The following is a 24602-nucleotide window of genomic DNA, read 5'->3' on the forward strand; positions in this document are numbered from 1 at the left end:
CTCCTTGTTGTCAGGGAGGAGTTCATACTCCTATACAGTGGCCTGCAAGATGGCTCAAGAGCTAAGAGCACTTGACACCACTCCTGACAGCAGGACTTGAGTCCCCTGGCAGAGGCTGTTAGTTTGTCATGGTTTGGAAACTTCAGTCTGCAATGCCTGTCTAGTGGGTAGTAACTCCTACACACACTTAGGAGGGTAGACTGAAATGAAAAAAAAATGACTAATGATGGCTATGAACAATTTCATCTGCACACTGTTGACTGATGTGCCCTATGTTTGATTTGAACTGTGCTCTTAGCATAATAGTTTCATATCAAGAATAATATAGTATTAGTGATGAATTTATTATCCTATATGGAGACATAAAGACTCTGAACAGCACTTTTCAGGTAAGTCTTTTTGCAAAAAAAGCCACTAATCTCTGAAGAAGAATACCTAGCCAATGCAAATTATGGCTTCACAGTGTGACTTATTTATTATTCTACTATTGTGATTGGTTCAAAATCCATATCTGTTCTTGTCCACTCCATGTGGCCAGTCTCTAGACCCTAAAACCTGGAAGATGTTCTTGGCATTCAAATTAGGTGTATTCAACAAGAAGTGAGCAATGCTAAAAATCTTGAGCATCAGCAGCCATGGAGTAGCTGAGAAATCTGCATTCATTCTATGCTGCTTAGGGTGCAGGACTCCTAGTAGCCTCATCTTCTGTCCTCTTCAGGGGCATCTTCCCCTAACTGATTGTTAATCCAAATCCACATCCTTATCATTTGTCTCATAGTCCTCCATCTTCTTCTTCTACAGTGCTTTCCTGGATGGCTTTTCAATTGTACCAGTCTGTCTCTTTCATAGCACTTTGCTCAGCGGCACTTGTTCCTCCTAGCTGGACGATTAACATCTACAGAGAAGCAGTGTTCACCGCTGTTATTGGCTAGTCTCTAACATGGAGCCTTAGTGTAGAAATAGGATCACCCAATTAATCCCACTAAAGTCAAGCAATAATGACACAACTTTTTCAAATTACAAATGTCTTACCTGAGACATTTAAGTTTGAGGAAATATTTTATAGAGACTTACTTTCAAAAAAACAAATAACTGTTTTGAAATATATGGTTACATTCATGTCAACAAATGTATCAGAGTAATTTTCTTCAATATCTAATTATGAAATAAATAAGCAGTTTTCACATATACCATGACAATGTTGTGTTTAATTTACTGTTTCTATCCTGTGGGCTAAAGTGAGCACTTCCTGAAAAATCCTGTCAGTTTTAGGAAGCAATTGCTCCATTTTAGGGAGATGCCAGAGTTCATGCAGTCAGATGCTCCTCTGTCTCCTATGGTTGTGAGCCTAACATTTCAGTGCATGCTGTCTGAGAGTGTCTCTAGTTCATAACAGGAGGGACAGACAGCATGCCTTGCCTTGATGTATGTGTGCTGCGGGAGGAAGGGTGAATATTAATAAAAGGCAAATATATTTTTGAGTTTTTCATGTTTGGTAACTTGCACACTAATATTTATATTTAGAAACCAGTGGCAAAATATCTGTGAACTCCCCTAAGTTGTGTTCAATACTTTCTCTTACTGAAAAGGTCTTTAGAGTATTATTCATACTCTCTACCCAACTGTAAGTCTAAACCCCCATGCTTCCAAAAATCCAGCACAAGCTACTATCTGCCTCAAAACTGTTAGATCAACAGAGAGAACTAAAAGTTGTGATTGGTGGCCTTTTTTTTTTTACAGCCATTTATTTATTTTTTTCTTAGAATGTCAACTCGTAATATTACTTTTAAAATTAATTTTTTCCTTGATGAAAGTTCTGGACTGCCTACCAAAAAAACTCACTGATGAACACTATCACAATTTGCATATAATTTCAGGAGTTTAAAATCCACTAGAATTCCTCCAGAAATCCTAGGCTGAGAACATCTATTAAATATAAATCTATCCAATCCATGTGTCCCACGAAACAATGATTTATATTGCTTGTCTTCTCTCTCATTATGATTTATTTTATATCTGGACTCCAATTATCTAAGGGAGGAATAAAGGAAACACTCAGGAGATTCATCATCCTCAAGCCAGACTTAGCTTTTCCCTTTATCTCCAGGCTATTATTTCTAGGCCCAGCTCTATTGTTCAGCCTTCCCTGTCCATTGGCTACCGACCAGACAGAAGATGTTCGTCTAGGCCATTGTACAATTTCATCTTCCTCTGGGTTGTTACATAATTAAAATAACTTCAATCTGCTTTCTTGAACATTTTTTTTCCTACAGGCAACTATAAAAACAGAACTGAAAAGCAATTGAAGAAAAAAAAATATAACTTGGATTTTAAAAAGACCATTTCTATTGTGATAGAAACTGGTCTTTGTGGACTACTCACTGATTTAATTTCAAAGTTTGACTGTGGTTTCTTTTGTGTTTAGTAATGAAGTGAAGTTTCTCTTGATTTAAAGGGGTCACTTTCCAAGAGTGCTCCAAAGTGGCTGAATCTTAAACGTTTCTAAACCAACTATCCTTATGGGATGAAAATGCACAATGCAAACAAATTAGATATAATTTCCCTCAGGAAATTCTTGTATCTGGGCATACTTCCTAGTGTGCAGGAGTTGCTTATGAACTCTCTGTGACTGGGAGTAAATTTTACCAACACTATTGTGTGGAGGCACAATGTGGTTAAGTAGGTTTGGCTCACAGCAGGCCAGTTGCAGGGTTAGGACACCACTCACAACCCTCCCATGCATGCTTACAAGTACTGGCCACTGCTGAACCCAATTCCCAAGGATCCTGTGAGATGCTACAGCTGGGAGCCATGGAATGTTCTGTGGTCCATGAGCTTGCCTTGTAAACTGTCCACTATAGATTCCTGGTGAGTTCAACATGAGGATATTGGATATACAAAATTTTACCTCTTGGCACTCTCTCTCTCCTCCCTCTCCTTCCTCCCCTCCCTCCCTCCATTCCTTCCTCTCTCTTTCTCTCTGTTTGTGTGTGTGTGTGCATGTGTGGATATGTATTTATGTTCCAGAGGTCAACAGGTGTTTTCTTATGCAACTCTCCTTGTTATACTTTGAGACAGGGTGTGCCATTGAGTCTGGAACACACTGATTGGCTTGACTGGGCGGTTAGCAAACTCTGGGGATCCACCTATGACCTCTCCCACAGAACTAGAGTTACAGATAGGCCTCCTCATGCCTAGCTTTGATGTGGGTGATGGTTGAGCCATCTTGGTAGTATGAGATGTGGTTTCTTCTACTGTCTTCTTTTACTTTCACATGTTCAAGGTTCAGCCACACTGAGCTGTCTGTCCATCCATGCCTCTTGCTTTCTCATGGGTGCACAACAGCATTCCATGTAGTGCTTATTTATCAACTCATGATTTGATGGGTGTTTGAGTTGTTTTTACTGTAGACTGTCATGAATTGTGCCAGTATGAACCAACCCTCCTGTGAGTTTTGTGCAAAGTATGCTGCTGCCAATTTATGCACACCTTTGAAATTCCCGAGTCATAGGGTACCTTTGTGTTTTAACTCTCTGAGCAACTTAATAAGGCTCACCCCCTTACATTCTCATCAGCAATGTTTTCCAATCTTTCTGCATCTTACCCAGCGCTTGCTTGTATTCCTTTACAATAAACTGCTCTAGTTCACGTAATCCTTCATCCTCTTTAGTTTTGGTTTAGAAAAGTCTCATTGCTGTCAATGTTGATCATCTTTTCCTGTGCTCATTATGTGTAAAACAGGGTCTCTTAGACAGTTCCCTCACTTTTTTTTTTTTTTTTTTGGTTTTTCGAGACAGGGTTTCTCTGTGTAGCTTTGTGCCTTTCCTGGGACTCACTTGGTAGTCCAGGCTGGCCTCGAACTCACAGAGATCCACCTGGCTCTGCCTCCCGAGTGCTGGGATTAAAGGCGTGCGCCACCACCGCCCGGCTAGTTCCCTCACTTTTAAATCAGACTGTCTTCCATTAACTACTCTAATGCTGTAAGACTACTCTACATTCTAGGTACAGCTTGCATGTCACATGATCTACATATTGTCTCTGCCTTCTGGTTTAACATTTCCCTTACTTTTTAGTATCTTTTGACTCAGAAAAGCTTTTAACTTTGATGATGGCTAATGCATCCATGGTCTTTTTCCTTGTGTCTTTTGTTTTATAGATAAGAAAAGTTATTACTCCTATGTTTCTTCTGACAGCATTATAGTTACCCCAGTTCTATCCACTGTTCAGCAAGTGACAGAATAACATTCTTTTTTGATGAATACTATTCTGTTGTACATTATTTATGTCCATTCATCTCTTACTGGGCACCTAGACTGATTGCATAGCTTTGTTGTGAGCATTGCTACAGTCAACAGGGTCACATAGGCATCCCCTCATTTCTTTTGAGTATCTACTCAGCAGTGGATATCTACTGTGGTAATTCTATTTTGGACTTTTTCAGGCACCTTCCTGTTGTAGTACATAATGATTTTACTAAGTACATTCACATCAAATGTTGCAGTTTTGTGCTCTCTATATTCTCACAGCACTAATTTTCTCTAATACCAGCCCAACTTGGTACGATGGTATCTCATTGTAGTTTTAATTTCAACTTCTAATTTGGCTAAGGAGCAATGAAAGTATTTCATTGGCCATTAGCGTGCCTTCTGTTACAGAGAATCTATCTAGGTTATTTGTCCATTTTACCTTGATTTTTAAAATTAAATATTTTAAATTATTCACATAATATGAATGCTAACCCCATGTCAAGGCAATAGATGGCAAATATATTCTCCCATTTTACACATTGCTTCATCATGCTTTTGACTGCTCTTCTGTTCAGAAGCGTTAAATTGATGTCATTCTATTTTGTCTATGTCATACTTCTGCCATCCTATCAGGAAGTTGTTCTCTGTGACAATAAATTGAATTTCCCCACCCTCTATTTTCTGCTTGTGCTTTCCAAGCTTCAGTTTTGATGTATTTTGTCCACTTTGTGTTGATTTTTGTACACCATGAGAGACAAAGGTTGTTTCAATATTTTTCATATGAAAATCCAGTTTGCCCGGAACCATTAAATGAAATGACTGTCCTCTGTCCAGTGAATGTTTGCCAACACTCTTGACAACTCCATGGCTGTAGTATGTTGGTTTTTTCCTGAATTCTCTATTTTGTTCCATTGATCTACACATCTATTTTTATATCAGCATTGTGCTGTCTTGACTCTGTTATGTCTTGAAGTAATATGAAGTTTCTAGCTTTGATGAGTTTTGCTCAATATTGCATCGGCTGTTTGAGATTTTTGCTTCCATGTGAATTTTTGGCAGTGTTTTGTATTTCTGTGAAGAATGTCATTAGAACTTTGATGGGGACTGTAGTGAATGTATAGATGACTTGGAGGGGTTATAAACACTTTAACAATATTAATCATTCTATCTTAAGAGGATGTTTTATATCTCTCAATAGTGTCTTTGTAATTCATTCCATTTCTGCTATGTATCTGTTATTATAAAAGTCCTTCACTTATTTATTTGCCTCATTCCTAGCTCTGTACCTGTGCCTATGTCTGTGTGGCTGTTGTGAATGGAATCAATTTAAAGATCTCTCGTTCAATTCACTGGTGGTCTACAGAAAAACTACAGGTCTTTTGAATGCCAACTTGTGTCCTGATACTTTACTGAGTTTTGTGTTGATTTTATTCTTCTTTTATTGAGTTTAGAGGTATTTATGGATTCAGTCATCTCATGTGTCAATGGTGATAATTTGACTCGCTCCTCCTCTACTCATAAACTTTTTATTTCTTTTCTTTGCCCAGTTACTCTGGCTACAGCTTCTAGTATTGAATTAAGAATGGAAAGAGTAGACACCCTAGTCTTCTAACTCTTTTTTCTGTGTTAGAGACAATGCTTTCAGTTTTCCTCTGTTCACCATGGAATTCACTGTGTGTCTCATATATAGCTTCCTTTGAGGTGTGATCCTTGTGTCCCTTACGTTTTTCATGGCTCTTATTATGAAGGGATATTGTATTTTACCAAATGCTTTCTGCTGTATCTGTTAAGATGTCCATAACTTTCCTCCTTCATCCTATGTATGTGATGTTCTGTTGGTTTATTTGCATGTGTTGAGCCACTCTTGGAATGAAAGCAATTAGAGTTTTTTGATATCTTCTTTAATTACTTTTTAGGACTTAATAAATTATATAAAATTTGATAAAATTCAGCATGAACCATAGTGCTGAGCTGTATATTATTGAAAGACTCTTACTTATCTAATCACTGTACTAACAATAGCTTTCCATATTCTCTTGTTCAGTTTCAATTATTCTAATGTATCCAGAACTTTGTCCACTTAATCTACATTTTCCAATTTGTTAGTATATAAATTTTCATAATAATCCCAACAAAACTTAGAATATGGCAGCCCTTGCCAAGTCCCTTTTTCCCCTCTAATTTATTTGCACTTACTCTTACTAAGGATTTATAAGTATTTTTGCATCAAGAAATCAATTCCCTGTTCTAATGAATCTTTGTGTTAATTTTAGAATCTGTTTTATTAGTTTCCACTCTAATCTGTATTAATTCTTCTCCTTTAATAATTTAACATTTGGTACATTTTTCTGTCTTTGAAGTACGTCATTATATTGGTTTTTAAAATCTTTTTCTGTACTACCTACTCATTTCTATAAACATCACCCACATGCTCCTTTTTATATCCACAAGCTTTTGTAGGTTGTATTCCTAAATGTATTTGTTTCAAGAAATGTTTAATTCTCCTCCTTATTTCTTAAGTGACTGAGAAATTGTTCAATTTTTAGTTGTCATGTATTTATGTACTTTCTAAAGTTTCTCTTGTTGGATTTCAGTTTCCTCCCATGTGATCAGAAGAATACATAATATGATTTCATCTTTTAAATATTGTTAAGACTTGTTTTGCAGTCTTGTATATAGTCCATTCTACAGGACATTTCATGTGTTCATAAAAAGAATATGTATTCGTCAACTGCTAGATATTTTTATAAATATGTGTTGAGTATAGTATTGATCTATAATTTGATTTAACTTTGATGTCTCTTCACTTAATTTTGTTCTAAGTGTTCTGCCATTGGTAAGAATTGTCTAGTAAAATCTGTTTTGTCGAGTGTATCCATAGCTTTCTTTGCTTACATTAGCAATTTATCAGTTAAAATATTAATTTTATAACCTTTCACTTTCAATCTGCTTGTCTTTATCAATGAGGCTAATTTCTTGTAGATAGCATATTGTTGGGTCATATTTTTAAATTCGTAGCCAGTATCTTTTTCACTTTTTGTTGTTGTTATTGCTATTTGGGTGGAGGGCAGGGTTATTTTGTTTGTTTGTTTTGATACAGGTTCTTACTATAGCCTAGGTTGGCCTTAAACTCATAATCTTCCTTCTTGGTCCCTGAGTGCAGAGATTCCTGGCACATATCAACATGATCAACTCAGTCTATACCTTTAAATTAGAGAACTAAGACCATTTATATTCAGTGTTATTAATGAAAGGATTGAATGGAAACCTGCCATTTCATTGATTTCCTTCTAGGAATTTTGAACATTGCTTGTTTGTGTCTTCCTCTCTTATTCTTCTTTGGAGTTTAATGGTGTACTGGTTTGGTTCTTTTCTATTTCTGCTATGTAAATATAATCTTCTAGTGAGAGCCATATATTTACTTCATATTGTAATGCTGTTTACTTTTACTTTTAGAGGCAGGACTTCCTTAATTAGCTTTGGAAAGAGTGGTCTTATAAACTCATTTTCTTTCCACAGATTTTACCTTATATTGGAAGGTTTTCATGATTCCTTTGATTATGAGGGATAACCTTGCTTGGTAAAATAATCAAAGTTGCAGTCAATTTCTTTATGAATTGTAGATACATTTTTCCATGTTATCATAGCCTATGGAATTTCTAGGGGGAAATCTGTTAGTGACATGGGTTGGGGCTTAAATATGACTTGGTACTAGTTTAGTTCACATTTAAAACTTCTAACTCTGTTCTATACTTTGGCAGTTTAAGTATAACATGCTGAGATCAGGATAATAATTCTGGCCATGTCTGTTTGTTGTTCTACAAGCTTCCTATATTCAGATGGTCAGGATTTGTCCATAATACAAAACATTCTCTATTATTTTTGAGTAGGTCTCTGACTCCTTTTTCCCCTCACCTTAAGAGATAGCAGTATTATAGACAGTTGATCATTTGGCAGTGTCCCAAAAATATTGAATGCAGTTTTGTTCTTTCTTTAATTCTATCTGTGTCAAATATCATTTCTCAGATCTGTTTTCAAGGTCTAACATCCCTATTTCCATTTTATCCAGTCTGTTGTGCTTTCAAATGATTTGTTTTCACTGCTTTATGTTAGCTTTCCTTGGAGAAGTGTGGACAAATGTGTTCACTTCAATAAGGCACTGAGCACACATCACACTAAGGACTACTCGGAATACAGAAGTGTGAGGAAATGTGTTCACTTCAATAAGGTACTGACCATATATTACAGTAAGGATTACATGGAAGTCCAACTGACCAAAGCAGTGAGTTTATTGGGCTCACTTACAGAGAATGAGAGGAGCTGGAGGATTGTGAGTGACCTTGAAATAACGGCATCACCCAAAATCTGGCCTCATCAAGAAGGAAGACCTCATGGAAGCTGGAGTCCTCCTCCCAGTTACCTTTCCACTTCCTCTGTACTCTTGCATCTTCCAAGATTTCTTGAAGCCATGAGCATAGAAAGGAGATGACTGACATCCCATTAAGGGTCCTGTGACTCACTCTCCCTTTCTGCTTCAAGTAGGGAGTGTTATCATTACTGTAGCCCAACTATATACTGTCCTGTTTATTACATTTTGATAAGAGCCTGGTTGAGATAATCTCTACTCTAAGATGGCTGTGGGATGATTATGTTATATGCAAAGGGAAAAACCATACTGCAACAATTTAAAATTTATAATTATTGAACATATTCCAAAATATGCCTTGCTCTTTTCTAGTATCCATCCCTGTTTTTTTTTTTCATACTCTGTCTTAATTAGGGTTTCTATTGTTGTGAAAAGACTCCATGACCACAACAACTTTTATAAAGAACACATTTAATTGGGGTTGTTTGCTTACAGTTTCAGAGGTTCAGTCCATTATCATCATGACAGGGAGCATGGCGGCATGCAGGCAGATGTGGTGCTGGAATCGCTGAGAGTCCTACATCTTGCAGGCAACAGGAAGTCAGCTGAAAGTCACACTGAGGGAAGCTTGTGCAAAAGAGACCTCAAAGCCCACCCCCACAGTGACACACTTCCTCCAACTCTGAAATAGTGCCACTCCCTTTGGGGGCCATTTTTTTTCAAACTACCACATTCCACTTCCAAGCCCCCAAAGGTTTATAGTCATGTCATAATGCAAAAAAATGCCTTCAGTCATGGCGGCATGCAGGCAGGTGTGGTGCTGGAGTAGCTGAGAGTCCTACATCTTGCAGGCAACAGAAGTCGAAAGCTTGTGCAATAGACCTTAAAGCCTGCTCCCACAGTGACACACTTCCTCCAACAAGGCCACACCATCTAAAAGTGTCAATCCTGTCATTTTCTTTCAAACACACTCATATAATTAATGCTTGGTTTTATTTATATTCTCTTATATCTACATGAGGTTTTAAAATATTTTTATTAGTTCCTTGAGAATGCACTGTATTTTATATACTTTCATTCCTTTCTCCTTCTCCTTCCAGATCTACCCTCTATTCCAAAACCACTCAGCTTTATGTCCTCTTTTTTTATAAGCCCATGGAGTCCCATTAGTGCTGCTGAGTTGTGTGACTATCCACTAATACATATTGGACCTACCAGGGGCCACACCCCTTAAGAAAACTAACCCTCCTGTTTCCAGTAGCTAGCAATTACCATTAGCTCCTTGACTAGAATTGTCCCCACTCCCCACCTCTGTGCAGGGATTCTGTCTAGCTCGAGTATCCTCAGATCTTGTGCACAGTGTCACATCATCTGTGAGTTCATCTGTGCAACTGCTCTGCTGTGGCTGGAAAACCTTTCTTTCCTTGTAGTCATCTGCTTCCTGCCACATAGTCTTTCTACTCTTTCTTCCACAATAGCCCCGGAGACTTAGAAGGAGACAGGTGCAATAGATATAGATGAGCTTTTAAAGTGGCCGTGGACACAGGAGCTGTGGCAGTCTGCTCTCTTGCAGCTGTGGGCTTGCCCAGCTGGAAGCACCACCTTGGATCCACATACCTGTGTGTACCTGGGATGTAATGATAGCCAGGACTATGGAGGAGAAAAGAGCATCTACTAGAGCCAGTGAGGTGGAAGAGGGGTGAGTGCAGTTGATGTCTTGGCAAAGTTTCTCTCTAACCATCCTGAAACCATACTCACCAGCCACAGCCCTGCAAGCTCCCCAGTTATTCAGTCCTGGAGGATAACACTCTATCCACATGGCAATAATGTCCCCCAAACAGCAGTGTGTTCCTTGAGTTCATGCCACACTTACTCTGTTATATTTTTAGTTCGCAGGATAGCAGCTTGCCTACCCAGTGCAGGGGAGCATCTCTAGGGTCCCAGAATGGAAACCATCATGGATTTCTGACCCCATAGCAGTTCAACTTTAGAAATTATGCCCATTCTTTGTTATAATTATTGAAAACAGATTCTTCTTTCATACAATACATCCCAACCCTCCCTGTACTCCTCCTAGCCCCCTCCACCTCTTTCCTCTTCAGAAAACAGCAGGCCTCCAAGAGAAAACAGCCAAACATAACAAAACAAGACATAATTAGACAGGGCAATAGCCCTCATGTTGAGACTGGTCAAGATAACCTAACTGGAGGAAAAGAGTCTTAAGAGTAGACAAAAGAGTCAGAGACAGCCCTGCTCCCACTGTTAGGAGTCTCACAAGAAAATCAAACTAACATATATGCAGCAGGTCTGGTACAGACCCATGCAGGCCCCATTCTTGTTGCTTCAGTCGCTGTGAACCCATATGAGCCCTGATTAATTGATTCTGAGGGCCATGTTCTCCCGGTGTCCTGCATCCCCTCTGACTCCTACCATCTTTCCTGCCCTGCAGTTGGTTGTTTAACTCTTCAGGATCTTTGGGGGGGTGTCCACCACCCAGGTCCCAAATATATCACACATGGGGGCTTATTCTTAATTATAAATGCCTGGCCTTAGCTTGGCTTGTTTCTTGCCAGTTTTTCTTAACTTTAAATTATCCCATCTACCTTTTGCCTTGGGGCTTTTTCCTTTTCTTTCTTCTGTAAATCTTACTTTCACTCTTACTCCATGGCTGGCTGAGTGACTGGGTATCTGGCCCCTTCCTTTCTTGCTACTCCTTCTCTTGCTCTTTCTCTCTTTCCACCCAGATTTCTCCTTCCATTTATTCTCTCTGCCTGCCAGCCATTCCTATCCTTTCTCCTGCCTCACCATTGGCCATTCAGTTCTTTATTAGACCATCAGGTGTTTTGGACAGGCAAAGTAACACAGCTTCACAGAGTTAAACAAATGCAACATAAAAGAATGCAACACATAAACAAACGTAACACACCTTAAAATAATATTCTGTAACAGCTAACTCCATTTAAACCAAGCACTGTTTGGAGACTCCCACAAGTTTGCCGTCACATCTTGCCAGCACATCTTGCAGGCAAGACAGATTTTAGGTATTGGGGGCCAGAGGGACCTAGTGCAGTGGAAACTCCCTGGAATCTATGAGCGTGAGCTTAGTGAGGACTCCTAGGGCTGCAGAATAGAGAGAGTGAACCAGTTCTGGGACTGGATTACATTTGGTTGAGTTGTTAGCTGAGGATGTGCTGTGGAGAAACAACCCAGGCTGATGCTAGAACATAAGGTCACTCTATGAAAACTGACAGTGGGATCGCATTGCCAAGGATAACTTCTGCTTAGGTCCTTGAACATAGAGAGGTTGAGCAAATGCCTGCATGGAGTCTTCATCCCTGCATTCTAGTCTCTTTGGCAAGAGAAAGTACTCTGCAGGCTATGGAAAGAGAAACCTGGACATGCCCAGCCACAAAACCCTCTGCCTCCAATCTATGTCTGTTCTAAGGTGGCTCCTGTCTACACCAACCTTGGGTTTGTTGGGAGAAGGTCCAGGCCACTTACCTAGTCAGGCTGCAAGCCTGTCAGTGAGGCTCCCCACTAACATGCGATTGAGTTTTCTCAGATGCTCCTTCACTTTTATGCCTGCAGTGAAGAGACTCCATATTCCCTGTTGTGATGGTAACCAGGCAGTGGGGGCCAAGATATTTGTTCTCTTGCTGCACTGTAGTCTCGGGTGCCATGTTCTGCTGTTCTCCTGTGATTTGTCACCTGCTGCTTTGGTTCTCAATGGAGGGGTAGGTGAGTACACTCCAGCTGTCTCCCCTAAAGTGCTTATTAAACATTTAAAGCTTGGTGTGGAGATGGCTCAGTGGTTAACAGCATTGGCTGCTCCCCAGAGGACCTAGGTCTATTCCCAGCACCCACATGTAGCCTCACAACCACCTGTAACTCCAGTTCCCAGGGATCTAACATTTTCCGGCCTCAAGCACTGCACAGAAGTGGTCCACAGACACTCATGCAAGCAAAACACACATATGCATAAAATGCTGACAAAAAATGTAAAGTTTACTAAAATGCATTCACAAGTGGAAAAGATTTTTAAATATATGTATGTGGATAATGAACACCCATAACTCCCAGCTAGAGAAATAAAACAAAATACAGATACCATGAAAATTTCCTGTGTATCTCCTGCCCTAATGCACACACTTTACATTCCTCCTCTTGTGAATGCTCTGGGGCTCTTTCCCACACATTTCTTTTTATTTTGATTATATTAGTATTATTCATTTTTACTTACTCTTATATTTATACATGCTTGTATATGTGTTGATTTCCATGATTTAAAGCTTCAGCAGTTTGTTTTATGTCTATTGATTGGTTACTCTTCCTCACTCACCTTTACTGTAGTTAGTGTTCTTTCTTCATTTGGATACATGTTAGGGAATTGCCCTTACAATGTTTGAAACCATTTATTCCATGCATCTGTGCACTCATCTCGCTTTCTGCTTTCACTGACAGTTGCTGATGTCCAACTTCTACATTTCTGATCCATTTCAAGGGTGTAAAATAGTGTCTCATGACAGTTTTAATGTGGGTTTTCTTGCTTAGCTCTGGTTATTTCTGTGTACACACTTGTTGAATCATTGAAATTTTCCTTCTTTGGGAGTTTCCTATTCACAATGTCTGTCTATTTTCTTCTCTTTGTTTTTAGGAATTATGTTGTAGACACTAAAATTTTCATTATATTTTGTTATGTAAATATTTACAATTATCTCTGATTTTTGTTTTTCTAGTTCATAATAAATAAAAAATTTGGGGGTTCCTTTCTTTTTTCAAGTTCAGAATGGCAATATCAACAACTTTTCTTAAATTTGAAGCAATGTGCCTTTATGTTTAACCACTTTCTGTTATTTTTTGCATGTAAAATTAGGAGAGGTCCAAAGTGTCCTTTCTCCATGAGCTCACCAGATTTTGCCTTTACAGACATTCCTTGTTCACCTGACAATTTGTAAACCACCTCTGCAGTGCAGTCCATGTGTTCAGATAAGTGGCATCACATGGTATTTGTTTTTGTGCCTTGCTTGTTTCACTTATCACACTTTCTCTATGGTCTCTCCTTTCTATGGCCATGCCCGAATTCCGCTCCTTTGTATGGCTGACTAGTATACATTGTGGATGTTAATCCGAAGTGTACTGGTACTTGCTTTATTGTAGTGGTCAATTTGGCTATGACTCATGAGTGCTGTGCCTGAAAGGATGTGTTTACTGGTTGAAAATTAACCAAGTTTTAGTGATTTTGTTAAAATCTCATTTAACTTCACTTTGTGATAAATTTACTACAAAATTCGGGCCGGGCGGTGGTGGCGCACGCCTTTAATCCCAGCACTCGGGAGGCAGAGCCAGGCGGATCTCTGTTAGTTCGAGGCCAGCCTGGGCTACCAAGTGAGCTCCAGGAAAGGCGCAAAGCTACACAGAGAAACCCTGTGTCGAAAAACCAAAAAAAAAAAAAAAAAAAAAAAAAAAAAAATTTACTACAAAATTCTTCTGCATGTGGATTTTGCAGTTGACTCTAAGTAGCCCTGCCAATTTGTTTTGTAATTTTAAGTCCACATTATAGGGCTCCTTGGAGTTTAGAAATTGTTTTTGTTAATTAAATATTTATATTATTTTAAAGATATAATACTCTTGTCTCTGATATTTTCTCCCTAATATCTGTTTTGTCCTTTTTACAGAAAAAAAAAATGGCTACATAAGGATTTGCTTCTGTTTTATGCTGATATTTGCCTTCTATTCCTTTGTAAAACATTGCCTTTAATATAGTTAGCCAAAGCAGTTTGGCTGCTCTGTCATTGAGCTGGTGACTGAGTGCATTCACATCAGCTGTGCTTGCTAAGAATTTGAGATTTTTTTTCTAGCATCTCAGTTTATGGTTTGTATTTGCAGAACTATTTCAATGTTTTATGTTTCTCTCCATTTATTTTCAGATAGTTTCTTGTTTTTTCTTCTTAAAGTTTTTTCCTTATTTACCTTAAAGTATGCATATTGTTTCTATTTATTAAATAATGACTTGCAAATTATTAACATGCATGTTTAACTTCACAAGGACTAAAACTAACCAAGATTTATATGCCCATCCTGAATAATACAAAGGCTTTAAGTATGCAAATGCACCTGACATCTTTTATGATAACCTTTAGGGGTATTTGCCATTCTACTTTTTTTTATGATAGCAATATTTCTGAAGTTCAAAACACTGTGAGCCAAAGGGGAAATTCAATTCACCTAACACTAAAAATGGAAGAAGGTGTTCATCTCAGAAATTACTTTAGAAGTAGAATATAAAGTGGAAACCCAGGTAGACGACTTTTATTATTTGCTGGAGCTAAAGCTCTAACATTGATAACAGCCATGGGTGACCACCCACGTGACAAAAAATGATGCAAGCACTGAGATGATACTTAAAATCTGGAGGCCATAAAACAGGTTTCATCAAAGTAGCAATAAACAAGGAAAGCACAGTGGCACCAAACAAAAGGCACCAGCACAGAAACAGTCTTGAGTTTTCCTGCCCTAAGCAGCCATTGGCATACAGTACATGCTAGCAAGCTAGTCGACCTCCTACAGTGGACTTCCTGCCCTCCACAGCCATTACACACAGTACCTGCTAGCAAGCTACACTCCCTGTCCTGTGCAGTACAGTACCTGCTACAAGCCACAGCTGACTAAATCACTAGCCCTAAGCTGCTTAGCCATGGCTAGTTTTGCTAGAGCTTCAATGAGTTACCTGTTTTCAGACAGCAAAGCCAGTGTCTCCTGAGTCTAAATGGTGAAGCCACACATGTTAATATTCATGTGGTAATACGAAGGACTTTATAAAATGGATACATCATAACTTCCATGAAAGTTATCTGAGAGGTTCCATCAATGGGAGGGGGGTAGGTGATGATCCTACACAGACTACATTCTATAGAGGCAAATTTGTCATGCATAACTAATTCAATAGCCTTAAAAGACAGTAGACCTTGTTCAGCCTATTTATGTTATTTTTTTCCTCAAAAGTGATTTTGAGGGGTATGATTATGATACTTCAACATGATACATGCTAATACATGAAATGCCAATTTGGTTACATGTAAAGTTTTTAAAAATCTTTAGATTCTGAACTATTTGGCATTTAATTTTCTGAAGATAAAAGAAAAGAATATGTCCTTTTATACTCAAAACTGCAACATAAAACAACAAATAAAATTCTCTTTCATTATTTTCAAATTTTAAAAACTACATGAAACACTTCAGCCAATTTTAGGAGTAGGAAAAATTTCAGTGTCATTTTTCTACCCAAAGATCTGAGCTTTTTATCAATGAACAATTGTAATAATTAGTTGCTTCCTGGATTGTCACACCCCTCCCTATACATTAGAAGCCATGATTCATTGTAAAAGAAATTGATTTTAGTGCGTGATTTCTTAAGGTGGTCAACCGTTTCTCCTCTTACAGTTCTATTTTGTGTGGCAATTTGAATCTAGCTGACTGTCGAGTTGTTGGTCCATTGGAGATGTATCTGCCCTAAGGGAACACCTGAAAGAGTGAACAGCAAACATTTTTATTAATTAAAAACTTCATAGATGTGATGGGCAGGAAACTTGGAAAACACATAAAAGTACCAATTAAAACATAGCTCTGAGTTAACTGGGTATATGTGTCTCTGTCCCCAAGAATTGTGTACTATTTGGCCTGGACACCACTGCTCATAAACTTTTCAGATATCCCCAGGCTGTATTATACTTTCTGATTGTGTATCACATTTGTTCTTGTTTTACACTGTTGTCATTGTGAGATTTTGAAGATGGTTATGTACCTCTTTTTTAATGATTTAATTAGCCAACATATTCATATCTATTGTGTATTAAAATGAAACATTGCCTGGGAATTAGTAACAGGCAAAGTTCATATTTGTGTGGAATTTGATAAAAGCAAGATGCTGAAACTCCAGGTGACAATCTGCAAACTCAGCAGTGATGGTTATTCACGCTGCTACCTGAACAGCATAGCAGAGCTTCTGAGTAAATGTCAGACGTCAGGGAACGCACAGTACATGTAACTATGATCACGCAGACTGTTTACCTCTTCACTGCACTGCATATTCATAATGGTGGACACTCGATAAGTTGGTGTTTGCTAGTTGGGTTGGAAAGTTTTATATTAAGACAAACCACTTACATCATAGTTATAAATTAGCAAACTATGAACCTTTAAAGTTTTATTTAGAGTTTCTCTGAAGCTCACAGAAAGCAAAAATGTGCACTGCTGTGGGATGGTCTGTATGTTAAATTGCTCTGATTGGTCAATAAATAAAACACTGATTGGCCAGTGGCCAGGCAGGAAGTATAGGTGGGACCAACATAGAGAATTCTGGGAAGTGGAAGGCAGAGGAGGGAGTCACTGCCAGCCGCCACCATGACAAGCAGCATGTGAAGATGCTGGTAAGCCACAAGCTATGTGGCAAGGTATAGATTTATGGAAATGGATTAATTTATGCTATAAGAACAGTTAGCAAGAAGCCTGCCACAGCCATACAGTTTGTAAGCAATATAAGTCTCTGTGTTTACTTGGTTGGGTCAGAGCAGCTGTAGGACTGGCAGGTGACAGACATTTGTCCTGACTGTGGGCCAGGCAGGAAAACTCTAGCTACAGTCACTGTGTTAAAAAGAAAGATGATGGTAGTTTTGTTCACATAGTCTTTACAGTAGCTATGCCCCATCATATAGTTATGATGTTGAAAGAAAAATGTGGTCTTTGACTTCTAAATACTTGCTGTATAGTCTCAATTCGGAATGGCATTTTAGCTTTTAGAAAATCCAGGAAATCAAATGTTATAGAAAATGCATCAGCAGAAGGGTTGTATCTAGTGGTTTTTTAAATCTGGTGGTAGCATATAGAATGGATCACACACATTTGCACATCCAAACACACACACACACACACACACACACACACACACACACACACACACACGCACACACACGCACATACAAGCACACACATCCATGTACATACGTGCATTCATGAGCTTTTCACAGAGCTGCCCATTTTCTTCACTTATCCTTCACATTTTAATTTGAATGTTACTTTCTTAAGACGAAAGTTCCTGAAACTTTCTGTATCAGTTTCATCAGCTTCTTTATATTCCTATCAGTTTCAAAGCACCTTAACTTTTCCTCATACAGTACTCATTATATTTGTATGATATTATGTAGCTTAACACACTAGCAAAATACCAGGTATCAATCATGAGCTGAGAAATGGTGAGTGCAGGCTGTTAACTTGAATATGTAGAAAACTGACAGGAATATGGAAAGAAGGAGTCCAGGTGTGACAGGACTTTAACAGAAAGAGACAGAGCATTTACTGATACTGTTCAAAAATGATGTGTGGAGTCTCATAGTTGTGTGTAAAGATTTGTTACAGAAAGGCAGAAATATGAATTATCAGAAGCAACAACCCATTAGACATAATGATCATGGTACCAGAACTCATGAAACTTCTAGGAACCCACAAAACACCTTAAATTTTAATTTCTTAATCAGATACAAGGTGCATATAATGCTAATGCACAAATGTGAACCCCATAGAAGTTTAAAATTCAATTTTAGAATTTTTTTTTGGAAGAAGAAACCTGGCCTGGATAGTTTAAAGTACTCATAATGGTTGTCAGGCAGGCCTGGTATGGTATCTATGTACACCAGACACTATTTTAGTTAGATCCTAGGACAGGAAAAGATGATATAAGCCTGAAAATGTCTTCCCATCAAAGAGGACAGAATGGCAGGCTGAGGAGATTCTTCAGGTTTACTTGTCTCGCAGCAGTTCCTTGTTTACTCTCAGCTTACAGCAGGCTTGGGAGAAAATTCCTCCCAAAGTGGATGGTGAAGAAGGATACTAGTTCAGAATCATTGGCCTTGATTTAGAGGGGCCTTGAATAGACACGAGAAGAGGGACATTACAAACATTCAGGCCAATATTTACTCATGCATTTAAGATTCTTGTTGGAAAACCTTAGAAGTCAGACTTATGATTTGGCCTTCACCAGAATTTTATATTCTAGGAGAGGGTAGTCTATATTCTCACAGCTGTAGCCTTGGGTCATTGAACACAGTAACATAAGAAAACAGGAGAGTTAGACTCTTGTAAAGGTGTTAAAGCTATTAAAGTTAGAACTCTGTCATGGAGCAAGCCATCCCATCCAAAGACAGAATGTATGACAGATGCCATCCATCCATGGGTGGACTGATTTTTCTATAGGACAAACAGAAGTAACATTTCACACATTAATTATAACCTAACTTTTTGTGGTGTATCTCAGACTGGCCTTGAACTTGCTATGTAGCCAAGGATGAATGTGAACTCCAGGCTCTCCTGCTTTGAATTCCGGAGTACTGTCACCACCATACCTCAGTCAGGCAGTCTAGGAGTTGAATCCAGAGCTAGCATGGTAGGTAATCACTCTATCAACTGAGCTGCATCCTCAGACTTCACTACAACCTATTTGAAAGTTAATTTTATAGAATATTTAAATTGTTCTAAATCCAGAAATCTTCACACACATTTGTAACTATAAACAGTTATAACTACTCATCATTGTAGCTTATATAAGTATCGTTAATTCAGATCATATCCAAAGTGACAATTAGATAATATTACACAGTGTGAATGGAACACAGCTGTTGTGAACTTTCCCAGTGAGTGGTTTTGTGGTTGGGATTTGTCAAGTCTCATGCTGGGAATTCAAGAGGTACATGACAGACTGACTTACCTTGGGTGTAGAAGACACCCGAACCAACAGGAAGGTAAAGGCAGACATTTACTGAGAGGATATGGCATTTGTATCACATCCTAAAACAGGAAGTCAAAGCCAAAGAGTATGCACATTTTCAAATTTATGCAACTTATGCTTGTGTTTTATAAACTTCATTAAACTTTTGGTTACATATTCTTAAACATGGTGAGTAGTTAAATATTGAAGTATATGGCACTGTTCATCTATTTTTCATGTCTCTTTGGAAAGAGACATATAAAAATATCAGAAAACATATGAATTCCTGCCACTGGTGACATACAATGGTCACTGCACTTTCAATGAGTAAATTGGCTGTCTGTGTTTTGTAGACTGTTTGTTGTCTGTGTTTTCAGAGTGCCCTCTGTCTGTCTATGTTTTGCAGACTGTCTGTTGTCTGTCTGTGTTTTGCAGACTGTCCTTGGCCACAGAAAATTGACTAATAAATCATCCCAAAGCTTCTAAAAGTTGGTCTTCTGACTGCATAATGATAAAAATAATGATAATTAGCTGGGCTGCAGTGGTGCACGCCTTTAATCCCAGCACTTGAGAGGCAGAGGCAGGCGAATCTCTGTGAGTTCGAGGCCAGCCTGGGCTACAGAGTGAGTTCCAGGAAAGGCGCAAAGCTACACAGAGAAACCCTGTCTCAAAAAAAAAAATCTTAAAAAAATGATAATCACTGAGGATACATCCAAGAATTTCACTCAGGATTTTATAGCACTGATATTCTCCTCTTCACACTCTGTCGTCCTCCACCATGGTATGAAAACTGAAAGGTGTCAAAATATAGTCAGTTACCTGGTAATTTCAGAAGTGCTCAGAAATTTCCCTCACAGTATTAGTGAAGTTAATTCAGGGCAGAGTGTTCACAATCAAGCCTCCTAGGCAGTTTAACAGCAGCTGAGTGGTTCTTCCTTTTATGTGAGTCCCTTCTAGGGCTGAGTTCAAAACATTGGTATTAAAGAAGGCAACCAGTGAGTGGATGTTGTTACTGGGGCTAAAGATCTGTTTCCTTCAATTGGTTCAACAGGCGGTTTGAATCAGTTCATCCTGCGTCACCTCCTTCCTAGCTAGACATCGGGGATGACTGCCGGTGTGCAAACATCTGTAGAATGGGTTTATTGCGATTGACTGGATCTTGTTTCTTCTCCCCATCTCTCTACTTTGCTGCTGCTGCTGCTGCTGTTTTCTGTTCCTTTCCCTCCCACTGTTGATGCCCCTGGCCTGATGATCTTAATTTGTTGACATGTTGCTCTCAATGTCTTCCTCGAATCTGGGCTCACATTTCGTTCTCTTTTGCCCTTTCCTTGACAGCCTTCCTTGCTGGAGTCCTCACACGCACACGGACTTGCAGCGCACCAGGCTCAGCTGGCTGGCGTCGATGGATTAGAGAAGCATGGACTCCTCTCCAGGACCCACTCTTCCCCTGCAGCTTCCATGTTACTGCACCCAACAGCAGACCGTCCCCGACAGCCTGCCTCTTCCACTGGTAGGAATCCCTAAAGACCCTTTAATAGGCAGGAGAAATGTGCAGTTCTTGTAGGATTAGCCGATTTAAATGCTCGGAATAACTCCAATAGCAGAATGCTCCATTTTAACTCAATGCAACTCAAATTTTATGAGGTTATGTTGGCCACAAGACAAACAGCACATCTGATAAATCTTGGGCTTAGTATTAATAGCCTCATAAATTGTTATCATTCAAGAGCCTGGAAAATTCATCAACAGGTGCATGGATCCCCCTTGGAAATAAACTCCCTACCACATTCTTCAGCAGTGTGCCTCAGACTCTTACCTTCCCTGAGATTGGCCACAAGGAAATTTATGATGCTTGGCTTCCTCATTTGGCTCTGAAGAGTATCTTTTCCTCGTTGGTTTCTTGCCGTTTTGCTTCCGTGTTTTTTTCTGACTTCCCACACAAACGACTCCTGGGAGTCAAGGGTAGCAAGGCAAGCCGTGCTTGAATGTATGTATGTTAGTTGCTTGTCCATTCATTATGGTACCTCTGGGTGGGCTTTCTGACCAACATCTTCTTTGCCTCCAGCCGTTTTGATATTTAAGAGCCTGGCTACAGACAAAACAAGCATGTAATTGTAAGTCCAGAACAAGGTCAGGTCTGAAACACAAGGCAACAACAGGGTGTGGACCATACAGTGCTATCCACTGTGACTGAGCAAATGAAACCAGTGAGGCTCTAAGAGAGCCACAGCATGGGGACAGCAAGGAGAGTTTATGCATATGTCCCCAGGCTCCAGTCGGCTCTCTGATTCATTTTCAAATTGTTTTTCAGGATTCAGAGCTTGGTCTGGGGGCATCTATCACCTCATGCAAACCTTTTAGCCTGAAAACACTAAACTGTCTTTTTCGGGAATCATGTTCCCAGCCCTTGATATGATTTATCATTTTTTTTTTTACTTTTCATATTAATCAATTAATGCATTGGCCAGATTAATTAACTGGTGACAGACATCTTTTAAGAGTATATATAGGAGCTAATTGGATAACCAATTATGTCACAAGACAGCAACATTTCGTACTAGTTGTTACAGTTTGGGCATATTTCCTTTTCCACATCAGTGGCTTCTGACCAGATCCCCTACTTCCTGTAGCACTGGAAAACCTGCCTAGAGATCCCACAAAGCCCACACCTGCAATCCAGTGTCAGCAGAAACCTGTGGGATCCATCACGCCTGTGCTACCTCTCCCCAAGTCTAGAAAAATTTTGCTCAAAACCAGGATGTCTAATATATACAGTAATACTTCTTTTTTCCATATTTGTTTGTTTTTATTTCATGTGTATTAGTGTTTTATGCCTACCTCTCCATGTGAATGTATGGTGTGTGTGTGTGTGTGTCTGTGTTAGTGTGTGTGTGTTTGTGTGTGTATGTTTGTGCATGTGTATATCTGTGTTTGTATGTGTGTGTTTATATGTATGTGTGTTTATGTGTGCATGTGTGTGTGTTATGTGTGTGTATGTGTGTGTATGGTTTTGTGTGTGTATGTGTGTGCTTGTGTGTGTGTACCACATGCATGCCTGGTGCCTGCAGAAGCCAGAGTTCTTCCTCCTGGAACTGGAGTTAGTAGTTATGAGCAGCCTTGTGGTTATTGGGAACCAAACTCAGGTTCTCAGCAAGAATAAGGAGTTCTCTTAACCACAGAGTCATCTCTTCAGCTCTGAAACACTTCTTTAACCTGGCAAAAGCAGTAGTCTTAGTAACTGCATGCTGAATACCCTTTTCATGCAAGTGGCTTGTATTTATCCTTAATAGACTACATAGTGATAACTGCCCCACTGCAATGCCACCAACTGAAGAAATCTCCTTGATTGAAAAGTGTGCTTAGCTACTTATTTAATGTCATTGTTGGTATGTGCATTGCTGGCTGCTGTTGTAACCTTGTAGACATTGCTCTGCCTTGACTTAGAGGAGAGGTCCTTTCCTCAACCTTGTAGACATTGCTCCACCTTGACTTAGAGGAGTGGCCCTTTCCTCACAAGCTCATCTTTCTCTGACTCCACATGTTCCTTAAAGAAGCAGGATCCTTGAATCTTAGAGAGGTCCTATAAGTTTGAGAAAACAGTATGTCCAAATAGTCAGGGTGTGTAACTTCCAGAAAAGTCCAGAGGAAAACAGGACTGCACACATGATAATGTGAGCATGCATAGCTAAAATCTGGCCATGCAAATGGAAGACTGAACCATTTCAGACCATTTGTTTCTTTCTCATCATGTCAATAGCCTAATATTTATCAGAGCACATATTCCAAAAATTAATATGGAATAAATTTAAGACCCTTTCGTATTTAATGGATTTTATGAGACAATTTCTTATCAAATTGAAAGATTATACAAAGTTCTCTTTTATTTTTTTTTTTTTTTATTTTTTTTTTTTTTTTGGTTTTTCGAGACAGGGTTTCTCTGTGTAGCTTTGCGCCTTTCCTGTAGCTCACTTGGTAGCCCAGGCTGGCCTCGAACTCACAGAGATCCGCCTGGCTCTGCCTCCCGAGTGCTGGGATTAAAGGCGTGCGCCACCACCGCCCGGCCAAAGTTCTCTTTTATAAAACATAGAGATTTGTGTTTACTTGGCAATTAGTTCAGTCAGCAAATAATAATTGCAGAGTACGCAATTATGGATTCAGTAGTTCAGATTGAAAACACTGGAAGGGGAAGTTATTTAGTAATTATTGTTCTGTTCAAGAATGATGGGTATCTCATTATGTATTCATGAGTAAAGAAGAGCCTAGTTATTGTCTTTCAAATTAAAAACACTACAACTTCAAACTTAAATTCTTATTGTGGAAAAATAATACTTTTTGAAGTTTTTTAAAATAAATATTTTGTGTAATAACTCTTCCCTGACCCTGAGGCAATATACATAGGCATATATAGATTGATATGTGCATATGTACAGAAAAATGCATATGTAAACATAACGTTCATTCTTGTGATACATTCACAGATGGGTATATAACTTTCTATGTATTTATATGTGTAGGAATATATATATATCCCTACATACATAAATATATATACACACATATAAATGCACATATATATATATATACATACACACATATACATGTATATTCCTACACACACACATATATTTTTTCCTGCATATATAAATACAACCTGACTGGTCTATATAATATTACTTATATGTATGTCTTCAAGGCTAACTATTTGATATTGCACAGTCAATTGGTTGTCCTCTTCCAGGGGTAGGATCAGAGACTATTTCTCCTACTCTCAGGATCCCTTCATTGTCTGTAGTTCTTTGTGTAGGAGTGAGGCTCCTGGGATTTTCCCCATTCATGTTAAGATGTCTATTGCTATTGTCTTTGTTCAGCTCAGGTTTAGGCAGTCATGTTGGTGAGACTTCATACATGCAGCCTCTGATATTCCCAGGGGAAAGCATCTCACAGCAGAGTCCTCATTTCTGTAGCTCTTACAGTCTTTCTGGCCCCTCTTCTGTCATGCTCCCCAAGCCTTAGGTGCGGGGATTGTATCTTGGATGTATCCTTTGGGAATGTTTTGTTTTATGCCAGATCAAGACCACACTTATTTGTGAGTACAAGGAAAAGTATTTAGAACGTAGTTAGGGATTATGCAGGTTTAGTAAAGTGGAGGTTGTAGGTTATCTTCCAAGGTCCATGCCTTTACTAGTCCTGCAGAGTTGGCTAGCTTCCCATGACTGTGCATGATCTCCCTCTT

At 38.9% G+C, this 24602-nt stretch overlaps 1 protein-coding gene across 3 annotated transcripts in view; it reads left to right on the top strand.

The window, feature by feature from the left end:
* Hdac9 (histone deacetylase 9) overlaps positions 1-24602 on the top strand; it is an 844224-nt gene that overhangs the window by 575943 nt on the left and 243679 nt on the right. For all 3 annotated transcript variants that reach the window (XM_042260715.2, XM_016002464.3, XM_076550778.1), the window contains one exon: positions 20705-20879. In XM_042260715.2, the coding sequence (XP_042116649.2) occupies positions 20705-20879 (175 nt within the window). The remainder of the gene's footprint in view (positions 1-20704; positions 20880-24602) is intronic.

Source organism: Peromyscus maniculatus, chromosome 14 (assembly GCF_049852395.1).
Source record: "Peromyscus maniculatus bairdii isolate BWxNUB_F1_BW_parent chromosome 14, HU_Pman_BW_mat_3.1, whole genome shotgun sequence".
NCBI classification, from domain to species: Eukaryota; Metazoa; Chordata; class Mammalia; order Rodentia; family Cricetidae; genus Peromyscus; species Peromyscus maniculatus.